Source organism: Mauremys reevesii, linkage group 12 (assembly GCF_016161935.1).
Source record: "Mauremys reevesii isolate NIE-2019 linkage group 12, ASM1616193v1, whole genome shotgun sequence".
Taxonomy (NCBI): Eukaryota; Metazoa; Chordata; order Testudines; family Geoemydidae; genus Mauremys; species Mauremys reevesii.
The window spans coordinates 28,551,105-28,578,702 of NC_052634.1; the positions used below are offsets into that span (position 1 = coordinate 28,551,105).

The following is a 27,598-nucleotide window of genomic DNA, read 5'->3' on the forward strand; positions in this document are numbered from 1 at the left end:
GGCCTGGACAAATCCTCTGCATGCACAGGAAATAGCCCAAGAGCCATTGCTGCCCAAACCTGTGCTGGGGGGTGAGCGTCTGTCTTCCCTGTCCCATCCGCACTAGAGCAGATCACTAGATTGAGAGAGACAGTCAACAACGATTAAGGCTAAGATTATATAAAGGGGGTCCCAGAATTTGTGACTTTCAGAGATCTCAGTGACATTTTCCGCCTCAGCCCTGGGGCAGGAAGACTGGAGCTGTCGACCAGTGGGGGCCTCACAGCTATCAGCCACCAGTGGCGGAAGGGGCTCCCACAGGCCCATGCCACCACGGATGGACCCCACAGCTCCCAGCTACTGTGAGCAGCGGGATGCCCCCAGAGCTCCCAGCTGCTGTGAGTGGATCCCAGAGCTCCCAGCCACCGCATGGGACAGGGGGACCCTGGAGCTCCCAGTGGAGTGACCAGGTTATACAGTCCGGTCAGCGGTGCTGCGGGGCTCAGGCAGGCTGGTCTCTACGTGTCCTAGGGCACCGCGCTGTGCCCTGGAAGTGGGCAGTAGGTCCCCCCTGCTGCACCACTGACCAGGAGCCGCCCGAGGTAAGTCTGCACCCCAACCCCCTGCCCCAGCCCTGAACCCCCCCAAACCCAGAGCCCCCTCTTGCACCCAGAGCCCTCACCCCTCTGCACTTCAACCTCCTGCCCCAGCCCAGAGCTTCCTCCCACACCTGGAACCCATCATCCCTGCCCCCACCCCAGAGCCATCACCCCCTCCCGGACCCCAACCCCCGGCCTCCACCCACAGCCCCCTCCGGCCCTCGGCATCCCTCGGCCCCCCCCTGCAGCCTGGAGCCCCCTCCTCCACCCCAAACCCCTCATCTCCCCACAGCTCTCACAGGCAGACCCTGGAGCTCCCAGCAGCCATGGGTGGCCGGGGAGCCCCCACAGCCCCACCCCACTGCGTATGGACCCTGCAGCTCCTACGAGTGGACCCCAGAGCTCCCAGCCGCTGCGGATGGACCCAGGATTTCTCAACAGGTACTGATGGCGGGAGGACCCCGCAGCCCACGTCATTGCTCACAGACCCTGCAGCGCCACAGCCTCGGGAGCTCCCGGCCGCCCCAGGCAGGAGAGGAGCCCCCGGCGCTCAGACACCGGAGGCAGAGCCGGGAGCTCCCAGTCACCGGGGGGGGGGTGAGGAGGAGCCGCAGCCCCGGGAGCTCCCGGCCGCCCCGGGCAGGAGAGCAGCCCCCGCCGCCCAGACACCGCAGGCCGAGCCCGGAGCGCCCAGTCACCGGGGGGGGGGGGTGAGGAGAAGCCGCAGCCCCGGCCTGTGCAGGTGGCCCGCAGCTCCCAGCCGCGCGGGCGGGCGGACGCCAGAGCCCCCGCTGCCATCGGGACCCGCGGCCGCCCGGGCAGGACCCGTCACCCGCGACCGGCAGGAAACAGCCGCGCGAAGTGCCTCGGGCCCTGTGACCCCGGTGCTGCGGCTTCGCCAGGCGGGAGGCGGCGCGCTGCTGCGGTCTCGGTCCCTCCGCCCGGCAGCGGGACCCACCCCGCGCGGCCTCGCGCCGCTTCTCGCGGGCGGCGCTGAGCTCTGAGCGCACAAGGCCCTGGCAGCTCCGCTGCTGAGGTGCTGCTGAGCTGGTATGGGAGGGCAAGGTCCCAGGCGGGTGTTGTGTGAGGAGCTGTGTAGGCCTGGAAAGGCGTCCTGCTGGGCAAGAGCAGGTGAGGAGGGCCAGGGCTGTTGCTGCGGCCAAAGCCTTTGGGAAGCAGAAGAGGGCCAGGGATGTTGTTGCCTGCTGGGGCCCATGCGACGGAGTAGGTGTACGCTGACCATAGCTGGTTTGTGGGAGCTGGGGCTGCTCATTATGCCCCTTTCCTCGTTAGTATAGTGGTGAGTATCCCGCCTGTCACGCGGGAGACCGGGTTCGATTCCCCGACGGGAGGGTGACCCCTTTTGAAGGGGGGACAAAGAAATCCCTGGCCTGCCCGCCACATGCCTTGCATTCTCTTTCGACGGCCACTTCCCTTCGCACCCCGCACTGATGACTTTCACCTCCAGAGAGACAGTTACCTCGCAAGGACACGCTCGCCCTAGCCAAAGCCTCCCCGGGGCCTGCACGTGGGGCACGTTTCAGAGCGGCAAAGGAAATAGGCTGGCCAGGGCCATGAGGACAATGGCCCAGACAAACGGGAAGGACTTGGTCCAGGGGTGGAGGAAGACAGAAAAAGGGACAGGCATGGGATTGGCTTCCTCTCCTTTTTCCTTTGCTCAGCATTTGACCTGTGACTGTAATGGGGAGACTTGAGAAAGACCTGTGGCCGCCGGCGAGGTAGGTGGCCGCCCGAGCGCAGAGCTGAGCATTTTCCGCTGGGCTGCTAGCCTGCACCTCCAGCACCTGGCCGTGATCGTATAGGGGTTAGTACTCTGCGCCGTGGCGCAGCAACCTCAGTTCGAATCCGGGTCACGGCATTGCTTTTTGGTGGGGAGGGCTATCCTGCAGCACGCCACGTGGCTCAGTATGATTGCGTCAGTTTGCAAAGAGAGCCAACAGCCGGTCCTCAGTTTCTGCTTGGTAAAGGCAAGTCAGTGGGGTCCATCGGTCAGAAAAAGAGTACCAGGACTTCTTGCTGGGCGCCAGGGTCCAAAAGCAGCGCATTCCCTCCTGGAAAGGGCTGTGTTTCGAATGTCCGTCCAGTGCGCGTTGAAGGGAAGGATCTGCGTGCCAGGGAAGCTGCGTCCCTTCAGAGGCGCTTGAGAAGCCAAAGGGGCCGTGGGTGAGTTTGTGATGAGGTGAGTGTGAAGTGTGGAAGGGGGAGGGTGGCAAGAGGAGGTTTTGAGAGGAAAAAAGGTGCTGCTGAGCTGGTAGGGGAGGGCAAGGTCCCAGGCGGGTGTTGTGTGAGGAGCTGTGTAGGCCCGAAAAGGCGTCCTGCTGGGCAAGGGCAGGTGAGGAGGGCCAGGCTGTTGCTGCGGCCAAAGCCTTTGGGAAGCAAAAGAGGGCCAGGGGTGTTGTTGCCTGCTGGGGCCCATGCGACGGTGTAGGTGTACGCTGACCATAGCTGGTCTGTGGGAGCTGGGGCCGCTCATCACGCCCCTTTCCTCGTTAGTATAGTGGTGAATATCCCTGCCTGTCGTGCGGGAGACCGGGGTTCGAGTCCCCGACGGGGAGGATGACCCCTTTTGAAGGCGGGACAAAGAAATCCCTGGCCTGCCCGCCACATGCCTTGCATTCTCTTTCGACGGCCACTTCCCTTCGCACCCCGCACTGATGACTTTCACCTCCAGAGAGACAGTTACCTCGCAAGGACACGCTCGCCCTAGCCAAAGCCTCCCCCGGGGCCTGCACGTGGGGGCACGTTTCAGAGCGGCAAAGGGAAATAGGCTGGCCAGGGCCATGAGGACAATGGCCCAGACAAACGGGGAGGCACTTGGTCCAGGGGTGGAGGAAGACAGAAAAAGGGACAGGCATGGGATTGGCTTCCTCTCTTTTTTCCTTTGCTCAGCATTTGACCTGTGACTGTAATGGGGAGACTTGAGAAAGACCTGTGGCCGGCGAGGTAGGTGGCCGCCCCGAGAGCGCAGAGCTGAGCATTTTCCGCTGGGCTGCTAGCCTGCACCTCCAGCAGCTGGCCGTGATCGTATAGTGGTTAGTACTCTGCGCCGTGGCCGCAGCAACCTCGGTTCGAATCCGGGTCACGGCATTGCTTTTTGGTGGGGAGGGGCTATCCTGCAGCACGCCTCGTGGCTCAGTCTGATGGCGTCCGTTTGCAAAGAGAGCCATCAGCCGGTCCTCAGTTTCTGCTTGGTAAAGGCAAGTCAGTGGGGTCCATCGGTCAGAAAAAGAGTCCCAGGACTTCTTGCTGGGCACCAGGGTCCAAAAGCCGCGCATTCCCTCCTGGAAAGGGCTGTGTTTCGAATGTCCGTCCAGTGAGCGTTGAAGGGAAGGATCGGCGTGCCAGGGAAGCTGCGTCCCTTCAGAGGCGCTTGAGAAGCCAAAGGGGCCGTGGGTGAGTTTGTGATGAGGTGAGTGTGAAGTGTGGAAGGGGGAGGGTGGCAAGAGGAGGTTTTGAGAGGAAAAAAGGTGCTGCTGAGCTGGTAGGGGAGGGCAAGGTCCCAGGCGGGTGTTGTGTGAGGAGCTGTGTAGGCCTGAAAAGGCATCCTGCTGGGCAAGGGCAGGTGAGGAGGGCCAGGGCTGTTGCTGCGGCCAAAGCCTTTGGGAAGCACAAGAAGGCCAGGGGTGTTGTTGCCTGCTGGGGCCCATGCGACGGAGTAGGTGTACGCTGACCATAGCTGGTCTGTGGGAGCTGGGGCCGCTCATCGTGCCCCTTTCCTCGTTAGTATAGTGGTGAATATCCCCGCCTGTCACGCGGGAGACCAGGGTTCGATTCCCCGACGGGGAGGATGACCCCTTTTGAAGGCGGGACAAAGAAATCCCTGGCCTGCCCGCCACATGCCTTGCATTCTCTTTCGACGGCCACTTCCCTTCGCACCCCGCACTGATGACTTTCACCTCCAGAGAGACAGTTACCTCGCAAGGACACGCTCGCCCTAGCCAAAGCCTCCCCCGGGGCCTGCACGTGGGGGCACGTTTCAGAGCGGCAAAGGGAAATAGGCTGGCCAGGGCCATGAGGACAATGGCCCAGACAAACGGGGAGGCACTTGGTCCAGGGGTGGAGGAAGACAGAAAAAGGGACAGGCATGGGATTGGCTTCCTCTCTTTTTTCCTTTGCTCAGCATTTGACCTGTGACTGTAATGGGGAGACTTGAGAAAGACCTGTGGCCGCCGGCGAGGTAGGTGGCCGCCCCGAGAGCGCAGAGCTGAGCATTTTCCACTGGGCTGTTAGCCTGCACCTCCAGCGCCTGGCCGTGATCGTATAGTGGTTAGTACTCTGTGCCGTGGCCGCAGCAACCTCGCTTCGAATCCGGGTCACGGTATTGCTTTTTGGTGGGGAGGGGCTATCCTGCAGCACGCCTCGTGGCTCAGTCTGATGGCGTCCGTTTGCAAAGAGAGCCATCAGCCGGTCCTCAGTTTCTGCTTGGTAAAGGCAAGTCAGTGGGGTCCATCGGTCAGAAAAAGAGTACCAGGACTTCTTGCTGGGCACCAGGGTCCAAAAGCAGCGCATTCCCTCCTGGAAAGGGCTGTGTTTCGAATGTCCGTCCAGTGAGCGTTGAAGGGAAGGATCGGCGTGCCAGGGAAGCTGCGTCCCTTCAGAGGCGCTTGAGAAGCCAAAGGGGCCGTGGGTGAGTTTGTGATGAGGTGAGTGTGAAGTGTGGAAGGGGGAGGGTGGCAAGAGGAGGTTTTGAGAGGAAGAAAGGTGCTGCTGAGCTGGTAGGGGAGGGCAAGGTCCCAGGCGGGTGTTGTGTGAGGAGCTGTGTAGGCCCGAAAAGGCGTCCTGCTGGGCAAGGGCAGGTGAGGAGGGCCAGGCTGTTGCTGCGGCCAAAGCCTTTGGGAAGCACAAGAGGGCCAGGGGTGTTGTTGCCTGCTGGGGCCCACGCGATGGTGTAGGTGTACGCTGACCATAGCTGGTCTGTGGGAGCTGGGGTCACTCATCATGCCCCTTTCCTCGTTAGTATAGTGGTGAGTATCCCTGCCTGTCATGCGGGAGACCGGGGTTCGATTCCCCGACGGGGAGGGTGACCCCTTTTGAAGGGGGGACAAAGAAATCCCTGGCCTGCCCGCCACATGCCTTGCATTCTCTTTCGACGGCCACTTCCCTTCGCACCCCGCACTGATGACTTTCACCTCCAGAGAGACAGTTACCTCGAAAGGACACGCTCGCCCTAGCCAAAGCCTCCCCCGGGGCCTGCACGTGGGGGCACGTTTCAGAGCGGCAAAGGGAAATAGGCTGGCCAGGGCCATGAGGACAATGGCCCAGACAAACGGGGAGGGACTTGGTCCAGGGGTGGAGGAAGACAGAAAATGGGACAGGCATGGGATTGGCTTCCTCTCTTTTTTCCTTTGCTCAGCATTTGACCTGTGACTGTAATGGGGAGACTTGAGAAAGACCTGTGGCCGCCGGCGAGGTAGGTGGCCGCCCCGAGAGCGCAGAGCTGAGCATTTTCCGTTGGGCTGCTAGCCTGCACCTCCAGCACCTGGCCGTGATCGTATAGTGGTTAGTACTCTGCGCCGTGGCCGCAGCAACCTCGGTTCGAATCCGGGTCACGGCATTGCTTTTTGGTGGGGAGGGGCTATCCTGCAGCACGCCTCGTGGCTCAGTCTGATGGCGTCCGTTTGCAAAGAGAGCCATCAGCCGGTCCTCAGTTTCTGCTTGGTAAAGGCAAGTCAGTGGGGTCCATCGGTCAGAAAAAGAGTCCCAGGACTTCTTGCTGGGCGCCAGGGTCCAAAAGCAGCGCATTCCCTCCTGGAAAGGGCTGTGTTTCGAATGTCCGTCCAGTGAGCGTTGAAGGGAAGGCTCTGCGTGCCTGGGAAGCTGCGTCCCTCCAGAGGCGCTTGAGAAGCCAAAGGGGCCGTGGGTGAGTTTGTGATGAGGTGAGTGTGAAGTGTGGAAGGGGGAGGGTGGCAAGAGGAGGTTTTGAGAGGAAAAAAGGTGCTGCTGAGCTGGTAGGGGAGGGCAAGGTCCCAGGCGGGTGTTGTGTGAGGAGCTGTGTAGGCCCGAAAAGGCGTCCTGCTGGGCAAGGGCAGGTGAGGAGGGCCAGGGCTGTTGCTGCGGCCAAAGCCTTTGGGAAGCACAAGAGGGCCAGGGGTGTTGTTGCCTGCTGGGGCCCATGTGACGGTGTAGGTGTACGCTGACCATAGCTGGTCTGTGGGAGCTGGGGCAGCTCATCATGCCCCTTTCCTCGTTAGTATAGTGGTGAGTATCCCTGCCTGTCATGCGGGAGACCAGGGTTCGATTCCCCGACGGGGAGGGTGACCCCTTTTGAAGGGGGGACCAAGAAATCCCTGGCCTGCCCGCCACATGCCTTGCATTCTCTTTCGACGGCCACTTCCCTTCGCACCCCGCACTGATGACTTTCACCTCCAGAGAGATAGTTACCTCGCAAGGACACGCTCGCCCTAGCCAAAGCCTCCCCCGGGACCTGCACGTGGGGGCACGTTTCAGAGCGGCAAAGGGAAATAGGCTGGCCAGGGCCATGAGGACAATGGCCCAGACAAACGGGGAGGCACTTGGTCCAGGGGTGGAGGAAGACAGAAAAAGGGACAGGCATGGGATTGGCTTCCTCTCTTTTTTCCTTTGCTCAGCATTTGACCTGTGACTGTAATGGGGAGACTTGAGAAAGACCTGTGGCCGCCGGCGAGGTAGGTGGCCGCCCCAAGAGCGCAGAGCTGAGTATTTTCCGCTGGGTTGCTAGCCTGCACCTCCAGTGCCTGGCCGTGATCTTATAGTGGTTAGTACTGTGCGCCGTGGCCGCAGCAACCTCGGTTCGAATCTGGGTAACGGCGTTGCTTTTTGGTGGGGAGGGGCTATCCTGCAGCACGCCTTGTGGCTCAGTCTGATGGCGTCCGTTTGCAAAGAGAGCCATCAGCCGGTCCTCAGTTTCTGCTTGGTAAAGGCAAGTCAGTGGGGTCCATCGGTCAGAAAAAGAGTCCCAGGACTTCTTGCTGGGCGCCAGGGTCCAAAAGCAGCGCATTCCCTCCTGGAAAGGGCTGTGTTTCGATCGTCCATCCAGTGAGCGTTGAAGGGAAGGATCTGCGTGCCAGGGAAGCTGCGTCCCTTCAGAGGCGCTTGAGAAGCCAAAGGGGCCGTGGGTGAGTTTGTGATGAGGTGAGTGTGAAGTGTGGAAGGGGGAGGGTGGCAAGAGGAGGTTTTGAGAGGAAAAAAGGTGCTGCTGAGCTGGTAGGGGAGGGCAAGGTCCCAGGCGGGTGTTGTGTGAGGAGCTGTGTAGGCCCGGAAAGGCGTCCTGCTGGGCAAGAGCAGATGAGGAGGGCCAGGGCTGTTGCTGTGGCCAAAGCCTTTGGGAAGCACAAGAGGGCCAGGGATGTTGTTGCCTGCTGGGGCCCATGCGACGGTGTAGGTGTACGCTGACCATAGCTGGTTTGTGGGAGCTGGGGCCGCTCATTATGCCCCTTTCCTCGTTAGTATAGTGGTGAGTATCCCCGCCTGTCACGCGGGAGACCGTGGTTCGATTCCCCGATGGGGAGGGTGAACCCTTTTGAAGGGGGGACAAAGAAATCCCTGGCCTGCCCGTCACATGCCTTGCATTCTCTTTCGACGGCCACTTCCCTTCGCACCCCGCACTGATGACTTTCACCTCCAGAGAGACAGTTACCTCGCAAGGACACGCTCGCCCTAGCCAAAGCCTCCCCCGGGGCCTGCACGTGGGGGCACGTTTCAGAGCGGCAAAGGGAAATAGGCTGGCCAGGGCCATGAGGACAATGGCCCAGACAAACGGGAGGACTTGGTCCAGGGGTGGAGGAAGACAGAAAAGGGAGAGGCATGGGATTGGCTTCCTCTCTTTTTTCCTTTGCTCAGCATTTGACCTGTGACTGTAATGGGGAGACTTGAGAAAGACCTGTGGCCGCCGGCGAGGTAGGTGGCCGCCCCGAGAGCGCAGAGCTGAGCATTTTCCGCTGGGCTGCTAGCCTGCACCTCCAGCACCTGGCCGTGATCGTATAGTGGTTAGTACTCTGCGCCGTGGCCGCAGCAACCTCGGTTCGAATCCGGGTCACGGCATTGCTTTTTGGTGGGGAGGGGCTATCCTGCAGCACGCCTCGTGGCTCAGTCTGATGGCGTCCGTTTGCAAAGAGAGTCATCCGTAGACTTGTTTTATATTCCACAGTCGACATGATGGCTCTGTTCAGTGACCGGTAAAGATCCCGGACTTCCCATTCTGTGTATCTTACTAAAACTAAATTTTCGCTATTCTGTTTCCACGTTTTAAACTTTGGATTATAGGTTTTAGTACCTTTATCTCCATTGCTATTTACTATCGGTCCTTTTATAGAATGGTTTTAAATGCATAGAATAAATATTTAATAAATGGATTAAATTCTATTTTAAATTATTAGTTGATTTTTTAAACTACTGGATGTGGATGCGAATGCAGACTGGCCGCTTATAGTAAACAGGAAAGGGCAGGTAGTCGCGCCTGTACAGAAATAGCCAAAGGCTTCATCAGTGAAGGTAAATGGTGGGAGTAACTATGACTATGACTCTCTCCGTGACTATCCATGCGTCTCTGGACCCTCCCAGATGTCGAGCCCGGAGACTTATGAATACCTGAGGGTTGTGGTGGATTGAGAATCTGGAGAAGTGGATAAGGGGCCGATGGGGCAATCTCTGCCAAGATCCGAGCCCCCTTCCGCACTCCCGTTAGCGCTTAGCATTATGCTGGCTGGGACCCCTCAGTGAGGAAAGCCTCTGGATGGTAAGTCCTACTGCCACCTCCTCGTGGTGAGAGTCGTTAACCATCTTGGCTAGCCAGGCGGATTGCAGAGCACAAATCCCCAGCCCCAAGAAAATCTGCTCCCCTCGTAAGGGTATTTTCCCCCTGGCAAGGGTAGCCTCCTCCAGATACAGGTTGAATCCCCCTGGTAAGGGTTATTCTCCCCCGGTAAGGGATAGCATCCCCCTCTGAAGGGTTATATCTTTTAGTTATGGATAAAAAAAAGTAATTTACATACCGGATTGGCGCTGGACCAGGTAACCCCCCCCCCCCACTGCCGGCTTTGATGTCCCGGCTGGCAGTGTAAAATATAGTAGGGGAGTGATTCAGGTCGCTGGACCTATGGACAAAATATTTTTAGTGAGTGGATTTATCACAAGCTTGAGAGAGGTGACCTCCCTGTCGAAGACGTAATGGGAGTCGATGAAATTGAATCGCTAGGTGAGGACCAGGCTGAAAGTGATTTAGCATTTTTACCTATAGTTTTTACCAATGATGCTTTTAATACTTTAGATGTGGACAATTTTCAGCCTGGTTTTAAGGATTTAAATGCATTACCAAATAGTAGTTCATGGAAAGAGTTTTTTATTTAGAATATCCCATTGATTGTTTTAGTTTTCCCATTTTCCACAGATTTTAGCTACGTTTGGAAAGTAGGCTAAGCATATTAACGTGGTACACAAAAGTAACGCCATTCGAGTGGTCTGTAACAAGGGTGGTAAATCCTCTCAATTCCACAATATAGCTTGCCACTACCCCAAGTGTGTGCCCGGGGAAGTGGATACCCCAGTGATATGCCACACACAGAATCAAGGCCATAAATGGAGGTAGATCCCACATCAGGTACCTGGCAAGATAATACCAAGGACAATGCTACTAAGTGCCAAACTGTGGCATGGAAAATAGGAAAGACACAGAGGATCCGCCCAATTCTCACTACAGAAGTCAAACACAGCATCCAAGGAGACTTTAAAACCTAACAGACTGTCAGATCTTGGCCTCTCTACGAACACCGCTTATGAAGAGGAAGTTGGTGCTGAAGGCTCCAAAGCAGGGACAAACGGAATTAAAGATAACCTCAATGATCATATCAACCACAACACTTCCACTGTTGAGGTGACAGAAGGAACAGGTGTAAATGGAGTACAGGGAAAGATTCTAATACAGCTGCCTAATGATAATCCAGCATGTCCTTTCTGTGGAGATCATGTTGGCAAATCAAATGCTCCAAGCATCCACCTTAAGCGTAATCATGGTGGGAAAGATGTGGAATTCCAATGCTCCTTGTGTAAAAAAAGTGACCCAAAAGGTCCACAGTCTCACATTGCTAAATGTAAAGGGAGAACAGCAGAAGAGCAGCAGGTGACTGGGCTTGTGAAGTATGTGCCAAGCGATTTGACACCAAAATTGGTGTCTCTCAACATAAGAAAGTAACTCCTCCGGCAATACGAAATGAAGAGCGTATCAAAGCCAGTCAACCTAAACAGAACTCACAGTGCAGAAAACACAAGAGTTGTTGGACAGCTGACGAAGAGCAACTCCTCATTGACTTTTACAACATTTTAGGGCAAAAGATGCATAAGTATTGTGATCGCAGAGCACATTAAAACCAAAACTGCTAAATAAATAAATAAGTGAAAAATGGCAATTCCTGGGCCTCCATAAAAAAACCAAACTGAGGACAGCTGACCCAAGACCTGGAGCAAAAACATGCTTTATGGCCGACAAACCCAATATTATCACTGGGCTCAAGGACACCTACATGCGTAAAATAAATGAAAGCCTAATAAACCAAGGCACAGACCAGAAACTCCAAGGTCAGATAAAGTTTGATATGGAAGTTATAAACGCATGGGGGACTGGAAACTCCAATTTCAGATCCCTTGTTGAATCCACCTCCATTGACATCCTCTCTTCCTTCCTAACAAAAAGCACCTGAGCCGAAGAATAGATGGAACAAACTGGCCACAAACAAAAAGAGAGGAAAGAAAAAGGCTTGGATGAAAAAGAAGGGGAGCAGCACAAAAAGGAACCTACAAAAGATACCCATATCTATTTGAAAATGACAGATGCAAGCTCGCCTCTATCATCCTTGATCCTGCTTGCAGAAGTCCTCCAGGTATACAAGGACAAATGGGAGACCCAAACACCCTTTGAAGGACTAGGCCAGTTCAGATCTCATGCTACTGCCGACAACTCTGCTTTCAACATCTTAATTTTGTGTAAAGAAATCATTAAGAACATGAGAGATGAACAGGAACTCAGCTCCAGGACCTGACAAGGTCAGTTTGAGGGACTTAGACCTTGAAGGCCACATGCTGGTTGGACTATTCAACACATAGTTGATTACAGGTTTAATACCTGATGGTATAAAATAATGCCGTTCCCTATTGATCCTGAAAACAGAAGACTCCGAGGTGCTGAAAGATCTGGGAAATTGGAAGCCTCTTACCATCGGATGGGTCTACAGTGCTACAGCTTTTCCCAAGAATACTAATGAACAGATTGACAAAAGCATGCCCATTAAATGCACATCAAAGAGGATTTATCGCTGCACCAGGCTGCTCGGAGAACCTCAACATTCTCCATACCATAACAAAGCAAGCCAAAAAGAACAAAAAGCCACTAGGAGTTGTGTTCATAGACAAAACGTGTCTCAGTATCCCACGACCATATTATGTGAGTACTACGGGAAAGGGGCCTGGATCAGCACATTGTTGACATAATTTGTGACTCCTATAAGAACATCCATACCCGCATGGAAGTAGGGAAGGAGTTCAGCCCAGCCATTGAAATAAAAACTGGCATACAACAAGGAGACCCTATGTCACCACTGCTATTCAATTTCGCACTAGATCCTCTAATCTCAGCATTAGAGAAGGCTGGTCTGGGATTCCCATATGGGACACAAAAGATTACAACACTTGTCTTTGCAGAGGATCTAGTCATGCTAAGTGACACTTGAGAAGGTATGAATGCAAACATCGAAATACTAGAAGCCTTCTGCAGGCTGTCTGGTCTGGTCTCAAAGTGCAAGCTGTGAAAGTAGAATTAATTATATTACAAAAATAGATAGGATTAAAGAAATGCTGTCTGTACCTTTAAGGAAAATCGCTGGAATGCTGGAGTCCAGGTGTCAGGAATACAGACATTAACATAGAACAATTGCACTGTTTAAGGGCAATTGGTGAAGCATTAGCCTTAGATCGGTAGGAGTTAGTAAGGAAGTAGGATATGCATGCTATGCCCCAGGTGAATTTTGCTGTTTTTTTCTTTGTCACTTTGTTTGATTCCCGCTCTTTTATCTTCTGTATAAATAAGACTGTTTGGGTCTTGCATGGCCACTCACATTATCTAAGTGTTATTGGCGGAGCGCTGCGCTAATAAAAACAGAGTGGTCTGACAAATTGTGAGTCTTGATTCTAACTTTGACAAAGCTAAGAAATGCTACGGATTCTTCCTGAGCCCAACTGATGACTCATTTACTGTCAATAACTGTGAAGCCTGGAAAATCAACAAGGATGGGCTGAATATGATCATACCGGGTGAGTCTGAGAAATACCTGGTACTTAAGGTTCACCCATGGATTGGGTTTTCCAAACCGGCATCATCAGAAAAGCTTGACACTTGGCTTGAAAGAATAATTAATAAAGTCCCACTAAGACCTTCACAAAAATGGATTATGCTAAACACATTTACAGTACCGAGGATCATTTATCTAGCTGAGTACACCAATTGTAAAAAGACCTTACTATCTTCCCTGGATGACAACATTAGGAATGCTGTGAATCAGTAGCTCCATCTACCAACAGACACCTGTAATAGCTTCATTTATGCCAGATCCAGAGATGGTGGACTGGGAGTGATGAAACTCGCTTGTTTCTCCCTTCTATTCAGGCAAGGTGGTTACACAGAATTGCATATTTGGAAGATAAAATAATTCAGTGTATTGCATTGGCAAGCAATATAGAAGAAGAATTTCAAAATCTCTGGGTGGCTGCCAGTGAGGAATGAGGAAGAGATAACTGTGATAACACACCCAGTCTTTGACTACAGACTACCACATCATGTCTTGGAACTTCTCAACGAGTGGGAGAAACTGGCTCCTAATAATACATTTTTTATACACACACACACACACAGGAGAGATGCAGAATTATCCCAGTGGAAAAATCTACCATGCTAAGGCAGTGGAGTTGAACACTTTTATGATGATTCAATCAGCAATGCTTGGTTGAAATTTCATTGTGGGTTCTCAGAACATCAATTTCTGACAGCCCTCAAACTCAGATCAAAGATGCATCCCACCATAGAATACCTAGGACGTGGCAAGCATAATCAAACTGTGAATTGCAGGCACTGCTCTGCCTCTTACGAATCGTTAGCTCACATTTTAGGACAATGTCCTGCAGTCCAGGGTACCTGCATACGAAGACATAAACTGTGATACACTGAAGCGGGAAGCCCGTGAATTGAAATGGGTGATTTATGAAGAACCTCACTTACACACTGCTGAGAATGTGAGGCATTTTAAAACAATGACAAATCAGATTAAAGAACTGACTGGGGCCAATGAAGTCAAATACTATGGTTTCCCTCTAGGAGCAAGAGGGAAATGGCTGAAGATCAATGCGAAAGTCCTTTCAGCCTGGGCATGCCAGAAAACCAACAAGGAAGAACTGCCAGGCTTTTTAGTCAAAGGGCTCTATTGTATTCCCTAGATATTATTAACACCTTTGTTAGCATGGGAGAGAATAAATAAAACCACTGTTGCATGAAGTTCTGTCCTCATGTGCAGACTTTCCTTTCTCTTGACCGATCTGTTATTCAAACTATATACCCCCCACCTTCCATGGGAATCTTGTAAGGATTATAATAATTCATGACCACTCACACTGGACACGGCACCTGTCAGGCTCGGCTAGGCATGAGGGGCCAGTCCCTGATTGTCGCAAGAAGAAATTTTTCTAAGTCCCCATTCAGCCACCAGGTCAACCCCAGTCCTGCAGTTTTGGGGGTTGTGGGCCCCCCATGGAGGAGGCTGCACACCTGCTATCCAGGCCGGCCAGGCCAGGCCTCACCTGGGGGACTGTTAGAGGATTTGGGGTGGCTCTATGGGCCAGCAGCTGGGCATAGAGGGTCCTAGCAATTCCAGGCGTGTCCGCCCCAGGGCCAGGGGTGCCTCCTGCAACCTCAGAGGCTGTGGGTCCCTGGTGGAGGAAGCTGGGGGGAGCTGGACACCCACTGCCCAGCCTGCTAGGCCAGGCCTTGCCAGGGTGGCTGCTGGAGGATTTGGGGTGGTTCTGCGAGCCAGTGGCTGGGTGCAGGGGGGAGTCAGAGCAACTGATACTGATCAGATCAAGCAGTTCTGCAGTGCTCCAAGCAGGACAGCATTTGCTGTGTGGAGCCCCAATGGTCAGCTGGGAAGATGGGATGAGACTACTCCATGCTGAGCAAACAGGAAGGGGAATTTCAAAAATTCCTGGACCTTTAAAGGGGGAGGGGCGGAAGGTGTTTACCCGGCTGCAGGGCAGCGGAGTTGAAACTGCTGACTACAGGGGTCAGGACAGGCATTGAGAGACGCCTCCCAGAGGCCAACCAGAGCACTAAAATAAAGCACAGTGTCTACACTAGCACTTTGGTGACAAAACTTTTGCATAAAAACCCTTACGACTCCCATCAAAGTGGTTTTATCATGTCGCTGAAACTGAGGAGTTCCATCACCGAAAGCGGATTTGCACCTCTGTAGACAAGGCTTAGGTGCAGCATGGGAGAATGACATTTGTTATCTGGCCAATAGAAGTCAGTTTTATTGCCTTAAAATTTCAGAAAAAAAATTCAGACCCAAGCCATGTGCGGTGGGGAGACTGGTGGGGGTTTCTTTGGTTTTGTTTTCTCATTTTAAATGTCTTTGTTCATTTTGATGGGGAAAATGTTTGTAGAAAGCCAAGAAAAATTAAAAATGTGCACAGGAGTGAGCGGGTTTCTGAGCGCCAGGGTAGGGGTGGAGAGTTACATGCAGGGGGTTTAAGGGATAAACGAGAGGCTTTTGCTGCAGCACAGAGAGATTTTGCAGTTTCATTTTTCCCAAGTGACAAGTTCCCCTCATTGCCCCCTTGCTGCTGCTGCCCCAGCTCAGACCCCATGGTCACCCCTAGCTGTAGTTCAGTAGGCTCTCAAACCTTATTAGACATCAGAGAATCAACACAGGGAGCGACCCGATGAATGCTGTGAATGCGGAAAAACCTTTGCTCGGCTCTCAATCCTTAGTAATCATCAGAGGATTCACACAAGGGAGAAACCCTATGGATGCTCCAGGTGTGGGAAACAGTTCTGTCAGAGCTCAGCCCTTATTTGTCATCCGAGAAGCTGCAAGGGAGTTAAAGACCATAAAAACCTTGTCTAGATTTTGTTTTCCTTTTGCTAATTCCCACATACTGAACTTTGAGGCACCATTTGTCACTGTGATGTCTCAACTCCCTCACCTGAGTTGTTTGCTTTTCACTTTTGCAGCTCACCTTTCCTTGGGATGAGTCCCACACTCTTTTTCATCACCTCCTTTGTGCTATGTCATGGAGGTGGGTGTCCCTCCAATAGGAATGTCCATCAGCTCCAGGGAGGGTGAACCAGGAGTGACTTTAACTAGGTACATGAAGGTGAAATGTACCTGGATCTTGAATGCACCAGGATTTGCCATGGAGTTAGCTAGCTTGAGTTCACTATCCTGATATAAAAGCAGAGATAAAAGTGTGGGGGGAAAAGGCAGCCTCCAGCTGCTATGATATTCCAGGCAGGACTGAATCTCCATTAGACAAAGCTTAAAGAACAGAATGACCGGAAGTCATTCCCATTTTTGCCCAGGCGCCCCCGGCCAACCTCAGCGAGGCCAGCCAGGAGCATTCACAGGATGATGATGATGGATAACAGTCATATTGCACTGTCTGCCATCGGGGAAGGGAAGGGGATGCTGCTGTGTAGCGCTGCAGCACCGCGTCTGCCAGCAGCATCCGGTGACATTGAAAAAAGGTGAGAAACGATTTGCCTCTCTTTTCTTTCACGGAAGGGGAGAGGCTGACGACATATACCCTGAACCACGCATGACAAAGTTTTTGACCCTTCAGGCTTCGGGAGCTCAGCCAAGAATGCAAATAGTTTTTGGAGAGTGCGGGAACTGTGGGATAGCTCGAATCCTCAGTCCCCCCCCCTCCCTCCATGGGCGGCCATTTGATTCTTTGTCTTTCCGTTACGCTCGTCTCAGTTCCTTAAGTTTCACGCAGCACTGTGTTCAGTCTCTATTGTGGCCTCTGTCTATCATAGCTTTGGAGATTTTTTCAAATGCTTTGGCATTTTGTCTTTTGGAACGGAGTTCTGATAGAATAGATTCATCTCCCCATACAGAGATCAGCTTCAGTATCTCCCGTACGGTCCATGCTGGAGCTCTTGTTTGATTCCGGGACTGCATGGTCACCTGTGCTGATCGGCGCTCCATGCTGGGCAACAGGAAATGAAATTCAAAAGTTCGTGGGGCTTTTCCTGTCTACCTGGCCAGTGCATCCGAGTTCAGATTGCTGTCCAGAGCGGTCACAATGGTGCACTGTAGGATAGCGCCCGGAGGCCAATACTGTCGAATTGCAGCCACACTAACCCTAATTCGAAATGGCAATACCGATTTCAGCGCTACTCCCCTCGTCGGGGAGGAGTACAGATATCGATATTAAGAGCCCTTTATATCGATACAAAGGGCTTCGTTGTGTGGACGGGTGCAGGGTTAATGCGATTTAACGCTGCTAAATTCGATATAAACTCGTAGGGTAGACCAGGCCCCACACTCAACACACGTGTTATTTCTCTCTCCCCTGGGGATTCTCTGCTGGGCCGTGGTTTCCTTGAGAAGTCTGAGTTCTCCGATAATAAACAGAATAACCAACCTTCTGCATTGCCTGGTTTCCCTGCCACCTCTCTGGAATGTGCTGACTCTCACAGGCTTTTCCCTGATCACAACTCCTGGACACACTCCCTTTGCATCTTTGCAATAGTGTGCCATGTGGTTCCACTTCCTCATCATCTTCCTGCTGAGAATTCTGCTCCATGGTCTCACTCACCAGCCCAGCACCTGCTGGGACACAGAAAGAAAAACCATCACAAACAGGAATGGAAAAGGGGAGAACAAACTGGAAGAACAGCTGGAGATGAAAAAAAATCAGGGACTGAAGTTCCCCAAACTCTTCCCCAAAGGGGAGAGAGGAAGAGATGAATTCTTCAGCCAGTTGCCACCCAAATACTCAGGCAGAATGAAGTGCAGGGAGGGAGCTACTGCCAGGAGTTAGTCAGAATGGATAGGAAGTAGGGCTGTCAATTCATTGCAGTTAAACCAGCCTGAGAAAGAGCCAGAATTTACCAATGTACATTGCCAAAGAGCCACAGCAATACATCAGCAGCACCCCCATAAGCTTCCTCCCCCAAGCTCCCAGCACCTCCCACCAACGGATCAGTGCCCCCCCTCCCTCCCCACACCTCCCAATCAGCTGTTTTGTGGCATGCAGGAGGCTCTGGGGGGCAGGAGGAGGAGAAAGGGCATGGCAGGCTCAGGGGAGGGGGCAGGAAGGAGTGGAGTGGGTGCAGGGCCTGTAGCAGAGCCAGGGGTTGAGCAGTGAGCACCCCAGCACATTGGAAAGTTGGCACCTGTAGCTCCAGCCCCAGAGTCGGTGCCTGTACAAGGAGCCGCATGTTAACTTCTGAAGAGCCGCATGTGGCTCCGGAGCCACAGGTTGGCCACCTCTGGTCTAGATAATACTTAGTCCTGCCATGAGTGTAGGGGACTGGACTAGGTGACCTCTCTAGGTCCCTTCCAGTCCTATGATTCTATAAACTACATTAAAGCACAGTTAAGGTTGCCTAGTGCTGCCTCTGCCCTTCCAGTATGTGGAGAGTGGTGAAAGTTAAACATCTGAGAACCAGTAAATGAAGAACTACCCACCACACCTGCAAAGGAAGCTTAGCTCTGCCCTATTCCCTAACCTTGGGGCTAGCAAATGTCACTGGGAATAGGTCAGTAAGGGTGGAGCAACGGTTTACCAACTAACCGGGGAAATTTGGCACTTCCATCTCTTGAAGTCTGCAACTCAACACTGGATGCCTTTCTGGAAGATATTTTCATCAAAACACAAGCTATTCAGCTCACTACAATGGTAACTGGATGAAAGTGTATGGCTTGTATTATATGGAAGGTCAGACTAGATGACCTAATAGTATCTCCTGGCCTTAAAATGTACTGATCAATGATCAATAGAAGGAAGACTAAGAACATGCCATTATTTGTGTTGCGTCAGCTGTAGTTTTACATGAACAGTGGAGGGAACAGTTGGAGCAACTTGGCAGAGCTGGGACTGTGATAAGAAGAGAGGTGCGTGTGAATCTCGAAGGAACAGGTATTCCTCATGTCAGTGCTTAGTGTTGTAGGTTGTGTCAATGAAGGTGCACAAGGGTGTGTTCTTGTCACGAGGGTTGTCAGCATTCTGGTGGCATATGTGCTAATGGCCTCCAATACTCAATGAGGTAAGTGAAGGAATCCTGAGTGCGAGGGTAAAGGGGTGGTGACATTAGGAAAGTCTGAGATGGATAGTGAGCAGCAGACTCAGTGTTTGAGTGCAGGCCAAGCGCAGGTAGCTTCTGTTCCCTGCACTGGACCTAACCAAGTTTTGCCTTAGCAAAGAGAAGGTGTTGGGCTTTGTGTTATCCTGTTCCTGAGTGTTGTGTGGCGGGGGCGGCGGCGGCAACGTGCGAGTATGTCTCATTGGCCTGTTGGAGTGTTACTGAAACAGGGCAGAGTAGAGGTCGCATTGTGGGGTCTTGTGAACCTCAACTCTTCCTTCTCCTTCTAATAACCGAGGGGACAGGAATCCTTACCCAGCGAGGTCATGTTCTCATAGTTCTCCTTCATGACATCTCTGTGGACAGCTCTCTGAGCGGGGTCCAGCAGAGCCAACTCTTCTTCGGTGAAATACACAGCCACCTCCTCGAAGGCCATTGGCCCCTGAAAGAGCAAGAGCCCCTCACTCAGTACCTGCTGCCTACTGACAACCCCACTGCTCATAGGGAGGGCCAATCACTTGGAAGCTGTGGGAGGCAGGCAGGCAGCATAGTTCCACCCATACCCCATCACAGGACAGCAGCCAGGAAGCATCAAGGGGAGGGAAGACAAAGAGCACCCCCACTCCTCCCAGCAGAGAGAGGGGGCAGGAGTCTTCCCATTCCTCACTCACCTACTAGCCAGAGGCTGGGACAGGAGATGGAGCCCGCAGCAGGGTCCAGGGACAGCTCCTGGTGTGAATGGCAACACCCTCCTCATTGCCAGCAGCCGGATGGGAGGGGATGGGGTGTCTCCCCTGGCCTCACTGGTGGGTGCCCCTTTAGATCTCACAGCTGCCTCTGGCTAGTAGGTTCAGGCTCCAGTACTGAAGTCTGGTAAGTTTCCCTAGCCCCATACGGGGGGGGGGGTGTTTCCTGCTTGACTAGTTAGGGAATTCCCACCCACAAACCATAGGGGGCTGGTGCTGGGATCTAGGCACCACAGTAAACAAATCTCGGCAGATTTATCACACCCTGTCCCCCTCCCTTCCTCCACCTTGTGGCTTTCCTGCCCCCTCCCGCTTCCAGACCAGCCCCCTCGGACGTGCCCACTGTGACGTTACTGACATGAACTGTGACCGTATAGATCACCGCTGCAACCAGGGGCCTATGGCTGCACCAGGTCTTGTACAGGGGAGGCCCAGTGGGGTGTCTACGGAAAGGTTGTAGTTTGCTGGTTATGATTATGCTGCCTGTATGTGTGTATCATTTTTGTATTTGAAGTTATGAATATTGGCCATGCACTTGTATCTCAATGTGTTTCATCCTAAGTAGCCTCAGTGAAGCGTTTGGTCAGTTTCTTGAGAACGGGCACTCAGGCCTTGGCTACACTTGCGAGTTATAGTGCAATAAAGCCGCCCACAGCGCTGTAACTCACTCCCCGTCCACACTGGCAAGGCACATGCAGCGCTGCATCTCCATGGCTACAGCGCTGCAGGTACTCCGCCTCCCCGAGAGGAATAACAGCTGCTGCGGAGTGGCTGAGACGCTGCCGCTCCAGTGTAAACAGGGAGTAACCTTATTACGCAGTGATTGACCTCCAGAAACTCCCCATAATCCTTTTAAGTGAAGGTTCCTCTCCTTGTTTTGTTGTGATGCCTCTCTTTGTTTTGTTGTGAACTCCGGGCTCCGGGAGCTGCTTGTCAAAAAACCAAACAGCTCCTGTTTGCTGTGAATGAGTAGAGGGAGGCAGGGGGGCTCCCTTTGGAACGCCCACAGCTAATGTTTGCTTGAAGAGAGAGGCAGCGCGGGGGAGGAGGGAAGGGGGTTGGAGGGAAGCTGCTTATCTGGTCTGTGAAAAAACAAACAGCTGCTGTTTGCTTTCAGTGAGAGAGGGGTGGAGGAGGGAGGGGGTCGGAACTTGCAAGGCAGGGTGCTGACACTCTCAGCAGTCCAAAACCCCACTCTCTCTCCCACCACGCTCCCTCTCACACTCCACCCACCCCCCTTTTGAAAAGCACATTGCAGCCACTTGAATGCTGGGATAGCTGCCCATAATGCACCGCTCCCAATGCCGCTGCAAATGTGGCCACACCAGTGTGCTGTCAGCTGTCCGTGTGGACAGACTGCAGCGCTTTCCCTACTCAGCTGTACGAAGGCAGGTTTAACTCCCAGCGCTGTACAGCTGCAAGTGTAGCCATACCCTGAGTGTCTGTGTGAGAAGTAACCCTGGACCAGCAGCCCTGACTCCAGCAGCCTGCCTCTCACACCCCAAGCACATTCTGGTTTGGGGGGAGTAGGCTCAGTGTTTGTAGAGAAGGGCAGGGGTAGGAACCTTCTGTTCATTATGCCGGACCTAACCCCCAGTTTCACTTGAGCAAACACAGGCTATTTGACACTGTGCAATACTGCTCCTGTGCTCTGTTCCCAAAGTGTTCTGCAGTGGGGGGGAAGGGAGGGTCCTCTGTGGCATATTGGGGTGATGCTGAAACAGGCCGGAGCAGAGGTAGCATTGCGGGGCTGGCATGAACCTTATCTCTTAATTTCCCTACCAAGGAGGAAGGAGATTGGAATCCTTACCCAGCAAGGTCACGTCTCCTGCATGACGTCTCTGCAGAGGGCTCTCTGAGCAGGGTCCAGCAGAGCCCACTCTTCCCTGGTGAAATAACAGCCACCTCCTCATAAGTCACTGGCCTCTGAAAGAGCAAGAGTCCAACACTCAGTACCTGCTGCCCCACTCACAGCCCCACTATTTGTGGGGCAGAGGAGCCCATCAAAGGAAGCTCTGGGTGGACTGCAGTCAACAGAGTCCAACCCCCACCCTGCTCAGAGCATCCAGGAAACACCAGGGTGAGGGGGATGAAGAAAGAGCCCCTTATCTCTCCCAGCAGATCCATCACACACCTACTAGCCACAGACCGATACAGGAGATGGAGCCCCTAGCCGGGTCCAAGAAGAGTTCCCTGGTAGGAAGCCCAACACCCTCCCCATTGTGAGGAGCTGAATATGACGGGAGGGGAATCTCCCCTAAGCCTGACTGGTGGGTGCCCCCTTCATATCTCACAGCAGCCGCTGGTTAGTCGGGTCAGGCTCCAGCACTGGGAGTCTGGTCAGTTTTCCTAGCTCCGTGTAGGTGGGTTATTTTCTGTTTAACCAATTAGGGCATTTCCACCTCCGAACCTTATGGGTCTGTTCCCAGAATCTAGGCTCCTTATTAAACAACTCCCAGCAGGTTTGCCACACTCTGTCCTCCTCCCTTTCCCACCCTGTGCATTTCCTGCCCCGCTCCAACCTCCAAACCAGACTGTGCAAACCTTCCCATCTCCAGTGTATTTGCTGTCCCTCTCCCTCCTCCAGGAACCCACCAGCCGCCCCCCGATAATCCCTACCTGAACAGGCTCCTCTGCAGCCATTTCTCTCCCCTGTCCCATGGGAGTATGGGATGAGCTGGAGTGAAACATGGACGTCATTCTGCAGCCTGGGAGGGTGAGAAGGGCAGTTGTGGGGGTTACAGAACAGGCTTTAGTTAATTTCACACCATGATTCCCCCAGGCCCTTTCCCGGCAGACAGACATCCTAGATTCTGCCATCCTGGGAAATGCTCAATCTCTTTATTACAGTGTAGACCTGGCCCCTCCTGTCAGGCTAAGCCCAGAGAGAGATTTTTAACCTCCCTTCTCCCTCCCCCCATCCCATAACAAAGTCTCTGAACACAAGGCTAGAAAAGAGCAGAACCCAAGGAGTCACTGTGGGGGATTCCCTCGGACACTGACCCCATGGCAGCCACACACCAGCAGGAGGGATATGGAGTCAGGAACTGGATTTTCCTCTGTCTGATCCTCATCTTTTCCACAGGAAAGTGACTGTATCCAGGGTGCAGTAATACACCTGCCTGGGCAGATAACAGATCTGGAAATCTCTCTCACAACTCCTTCGCTCCCATGGCCACTTTCTCTCTCTTTCCCCTTCTCTCTCCTTTTCCCTGTCCCCTCTCCCTGCCCGTCTGGTAGGAAAGTCCCATTCCTGGGTAGTTTGCTCCCCCATGGCTGGATTTGCTCCTGCAATTGCTAATGGGAGGAGAAATGACCGGGGGGGGGGCGCTATTTGTGTGGTCTCATTTTAAGGCCAGACCCAGCATTTTCCCTTTGTTTCCTTCAGTTACTTGGAATGTTTGGCTTAGAACTTAGTACTAACAGGGCTACTCTAGGGGGCTAGGACCAGCTGCAGAAAGTCATCCCCTGAGCCAGGCAGAGAAGCTTTAATTAAGGTCACTTCCCAGCACAGAACCCCCACTGGGGGAGCAGCAGCTGCTAAGCCTGGTCTCCCAGATCACAATGGAGGCTGCAGCATCCGACCCAGGAAGCTGATCCCCAATATCCTGAGTAGAGAGGGACAGAGCGTTTGAGCAGCTTCCCTCCTTTAACTCTCTGGGGAGGGCAGCTAATGAGAGCCCCTCCTCACAGGGAGAATTGCTGATCTCATTTGCCCCACTGTCCATCCGGAGTCACTCCTTGTCTTTCCATGCAGTGACGCTGGATTAACAATGGCCTCAATGAAACCAGAATTCAGAAAGAATGAGTCCAGAATGCTGTGGAAGAGACCATTGTGTGGCATTTCTAGCCCCCTTCCCAACTCCCTCACCCCCAGATCTAGGACAAGGACTGGGGCACCAATTTTCAAATGGAACTGAAGTTCCTGCAGTTTTCAAAAGAGGAGAAAAGCAAGATCTGTGATTTCACACTAACAGTGTCTGATAAGTGGACAGAAAGTTATCACAGTGATGGGGCATGTGACTAGGGAATGCCCGGCAGTGTCTGGAGCCAGGACTCTGGCACAAGTTGATCAGAGAGAAGGATCATGGTTGCAGCAGTTCCCAGAGCCCCAGCCAGGGCTCCAGCCAGACCCCAAACAGGGTCCCATCTGGGATGCAGCCCCCCTGAGTCCCTTGCCAGGGGCCCCAGATACCCCTCCAAGACCCACCGGGCAGGGAATCCCCACCAGACCGTGGCTCCCCGGCTAGGAAGCCCAAACAGTTTCGCCCACCACGAGCCGCCAGCAGCCAGGGACACCCCGCCCCAAGGGAACCCTCCACTGGGAACTCAGTCCCTCACTGTCTGCCTAGAGCAACCCCTCCCCGCCCAGCAGGATCTGCCATGCCATTTGTCTGGGGCCCCTGATGCTTTACAGTGGGACCCCTCACTCTGCTTGCCTGGCATCTCCTGATCTAGTGCCAGGATCCCCACCCCCAGCTCTGTCCCTGAGCATGGCAACGATCCCAGGAGCCAGCAGGGGAAGCCCCCACAGAGCCCCTGGCACAGCATCAGGCTCCCTCTAACCCCCTGTCCCGCCTCCCCCAGAGACGCCCACCCCGGCTGTTCTGCAGCCAACAGACCCCCAGCGATACCCACCTCCAGGACCCAAAGCCTCAGGGCTGGGCACTTCAGAACCACCCCCCGAAACCCCAAACCTCCAGAACCCACCAGCCTGACTAGGGTACCCCCTGCCCAGTCACCCAGAGGCCTCCCCCTCCCACAATGTCCCTTCAGCTCCAGCTGCAATCCCCCCACACAGACACCCCACCCCCTACCCCAGTAACAGTTACCTCACTGTGTCTGCTAAGTGGATAGAAAGTTATCACTGCCTCCTGCTGGCCAGTCACCCGGGCAGAGGGATCCCTGGGGGGTGCTGCTTTAACAGGAGATGGGAAGGGCAAGAAAGGTCCATGGCCTGTCACTAGCTAATAGTGGCCACAGCTTCGCACTGCGGGAATCGACCCCTCAGAGACCGTTTGCCATGGGGAGCCGAGAAAGCGGATCATGGGGGGCGAATCTCCCCGGATGTCACCGCCCGAGCGCGACCCCGCGAGAGAACCGGGGCAGAACCGGAGAGCCGCTGGGCCGGGGGGGGGGGGGCGAGAGGCGCAAACAGGGACACCGGCTCACACGGAAGCGGCAGCAGCAGCAGCAGCTTTGTTCTCCCGCCCGCAGCAGGGCTCGCACGGAGCATGCGCAGTTTCAGCTGCTGACCCCTCCCTTACCTGGGCTGGAGAGGGCGGACGCGCCCCCGGGGCAGGCTGGGAGATGTTGTTCCAGACTCTCCCTGGAGCGGAAGTGACGTCAGCGAGGGAGGCGGAGCCAGAGGGTGAACGCGCGCGGATCGCTGCGGTTCTGCCGGGCTCGTGCGGGGCCGTTGGAGCCTCTCCCGGGCCGGAGAAGGGTTTGTGCCGCTGGGGCTCTGGGCATGCGCAGATCGCGGCGGGAGAGACCTTCATTAACCCCGGCCCGGCCCGGCCCCGCCCCGCTGCGGAGCTGCAGCCTCCAGGTCCCGGCGCGAGCCCGGGGCGGGGCCGGGCAGTGACTCCGCCCCAGTGTCGAGGCGGTGGGGTCCCGGGGGCTGGGAAAGGGGCGGGGAAGTGTCGGTGTAGCCCGGACAAGGCCGGGAGCCAGTGACCCCCGGGAGCGGGGAGAGAAAGGGGGCTGAGACCCCTCGGATTTACCGCTGCCCCCTCCGTGGGGACCCCGCCCCCTTTCTCCCTAGAGAGCCACAAGCAGCCCCAGGGTGACCCCCTCCCCAACCCCTGAGAAGTTCCCTGTCCCCCCCCCCCGATTGTGCCCCATTTTCTCTCCCCTTCGCCAGTGTCCAGCTCTCCCTGGGGCTGGGGGGGCTCGGGGGGGGTCTGGGGCCCCTGGCCAGGGACTCTGGGGACTGGGGGCCAGGGAAGATCTGGCTGGGGCTGTGGGGGTGTCTGGGGCCCCGGCTGTGGGGTCTGGGCTCTGGGTACTGGGGGGTGTCTGGGGGCTGCTGCTAACCCTGATCCTGCTCCCGGATCAGTTTGTGCCACAATCCTGGCTCCAAGCGCAGCCAGGCAGCCCCCAGCCAGGCCCCCTCACCCTGGTAACTTTCTATCGATTTACCAAACACTGTCAGGTGAAATCACAGATTTTGCTTTTCTCCCCTCTTGAAAACTGCAGGAACTTCTGGTCCCATGAAAATATTCATCCCAAGTCCTTGTCCTAGATCTGGGGGGTGGGCAGGGGGCTAGAAATGCCACACAATGGTCTCTTCCACAGCATTCTGAACTCCTTCCTGAAATCTGGTTTCATTGAGACCATTGTTAATCCAGAGTCACTGCATGGAAAGACAAGGAGTGACTCCAGATGGACAGTGGGGCAAATGAGATCAGCAATTCTCCCTGTGAGGAGGGGCTCTCATTAGCTGCTCTCCCCAGAGAGCTAAAGGAGCGAAGCTGCTCAAACGCTCTGTCCCTCTCTGCTCAGGACATTGGGGTTCAGCTTCCTGGGTCAGACGCTGCAGCCTCCATTGTGATCTGGGAGACCAGGCTTAGCAGCTGCTGCTCCCCCAGCGGGGGCTCTCTGCTGGGATGTGACCTTAATTAAAGCTGCTTCTCTGCCCTGCCCAGGGGATGACTTTCTCCAGCTGCTACTAACCCCTTGGGGCAGCCCTGGGCTCTGTTAATACAAATTCTACCAGACTCCAGGTAACAGACAGACCTCAGGGAAAGTGCTGGGGACTGGCAAGAAAGTGACTCTGCACAAACAGCCCCTCGTCATTTCTCTTCCCATTAGCAATTGCCAGAAGCAAATCCAGCCATGGGAGAGCAAAGCCCCCAGGAATGGGACTGTCCCAGCCAGAGGAGCAGGGAGAGAGGATAGGGGAAGGAGAGACTGAAAGGGACAGTGGGAGAAATGAGTGGGCGGGGGAAGAGATTTCCAGCTCTCTAGTCCACCCAGACACATGTATTGCAGCATCCCTGGGCAGAACCACTTTCCAGTGAAACAAGCAAAGGATCAGACAGAGGAAAAGCCAGTTCCTGACTCTATATTCCCCCTGCTGGGGTGTGACTGCTGGGGGGGTCAGTGTCTGAGGGAATCCCGCACAGTGACTCCTTTGGTTCTGCTCTTTTCTAGCCTTGTGTTCAGAGACTTTATTATGGGATGGAGGGAGGGAGAAGGAAGGTTAAAAATCTCTCTGTGGGTTTAGCCCGGCAGGAGGGGCCAGCTCCATGCTGTAATAAAGAGATTGAGCATTTTCCCAGGATGGCAGAATCTAGGATGTCTGTCTGCAGGGAAAGGGCCTGGGGGAATTGTCCTGTGAAATTAACTAAAGCCTGTTCTGTAACCCCCACAACTGCCCTTCTCACCCTCCCAGGCTGCAGAATGACGTCCGTGTTTCACTCCAGCTCATCCCATCCTGCCATGGGACAGGGGAGAGAAATGGCTGCAGAGGAGCCTGTTCAGGTAGGGATTATCGGGGGGTAGCTGGTGGGTTCCTGCAGGAGGGAGAGGGACAGCAACAGCAAATACACCGGAGATGGGAAGATTTGCACAGTCTGGTTTGGAGCAGGACAGGAAATGCACAAGGTGGGGAAGGGAGGAGGACAGCTTGTGACATTCCTGCTGGGGGGAGTTTAATGAGTGGCCCAGATTCTAGTAACAGACCCATGAGATTAGGAGGTGGAAATACCCTAATTTGTGAAACAGAAAATAACCCTCCTACATGGGGCTAGGAAAACTGACCAGACTCCCAGTGCTGGAGCCTGACCCGACTAACCAGCGGCTGCTGTGAGATATGAAGGGGGCACCCACCAGTGAGGTTTAGGGGAGATTCCCCTCCCTTCATATCCAGCTCCTCACAATGAGGAGGGTGTTGGGCTTCCTACGAGGGAGCTCTCCCTGGTCCC

The 27,598-nt window shown here is 54.3% G+C and overlaps 1 protein-coding gene and 5 non-coding genes across 8 annotated transcripts; 5 read left to right on the plus strand and 1 right to left on the minus strand.

The window, feature by feature from the left end:
• Positions 1-58: 58 nt before the first annotated feature.
• Positions 59-21,528, minus strand: LOC120375444 (zinc finger protein 189-like). 3 transcript variants are annotated; one of them, XM_039496082.1, is made up of 4 exons: positions 21,478-21,528; positions 19,237-19,363; positions 17,259-17,446; positions 59-115 (listed from the first exon to the last, which is right to left on the minus strand). In XM_039496082.1, exons 2-4 carry the CDS (start codon positions 19,355-19,357, stop codon positions 113-115), a joined length of 312 nt encoding a protein of 103 aa, XP_039352016.1. In that variant the 5' UTR covers positions 19,358-19,363; positions 21,478-21,528; the 3' UTR covers positions 59-112. The 3 variants fall into 3 exon arrangements, with proteins under 3 accessions (XP_039352016.1, XP_039352015.1, XP_039352014.1); XM_039496081.1 differs by lacking the exon at positions 59-115 and having other exon boundaries at positions 17,079-17,443; XM_039496080.1 differs by lacking the exon at positions 59-115 and having other exon boundaries at positions 17,079-17,446.
• On the plus strand, positions 3,083-3,154 carry TRNAD-GUC. The gene has a single exon. It is a non-coding gene; the product is annotated as a tRNA-Asp (tRNA).
• On the plus strand, positions 4,314-4,385 carry TRNAD-GUC. The gene has a single exon. It is a non-coding gene; the product is annotated as a tRNA-Asp (tRNA).
• Positions 5,547-5,618, plus strand: TRNAD-GUC. Its single transcript has one exon. It is a non-coding gene; the product is annotated as a tRNA-Asp (tRNA).
• TRNAD-GUC lies at positions 6,781-6,852 on the plus strand. The gene has a single exon. It is a non-coding gene; the product is annotated as a tRNA-Asp (tRNA).
• Positions 8,015-8,086, plus strand: TRNAD-GUC. Its single transcript has one exon. It is a non-coding gene; the product is annotated as a tRNA-Asp (tRNA).
• Positions 21,529-27,598: the final 6,070 nt, after the last annotated feature.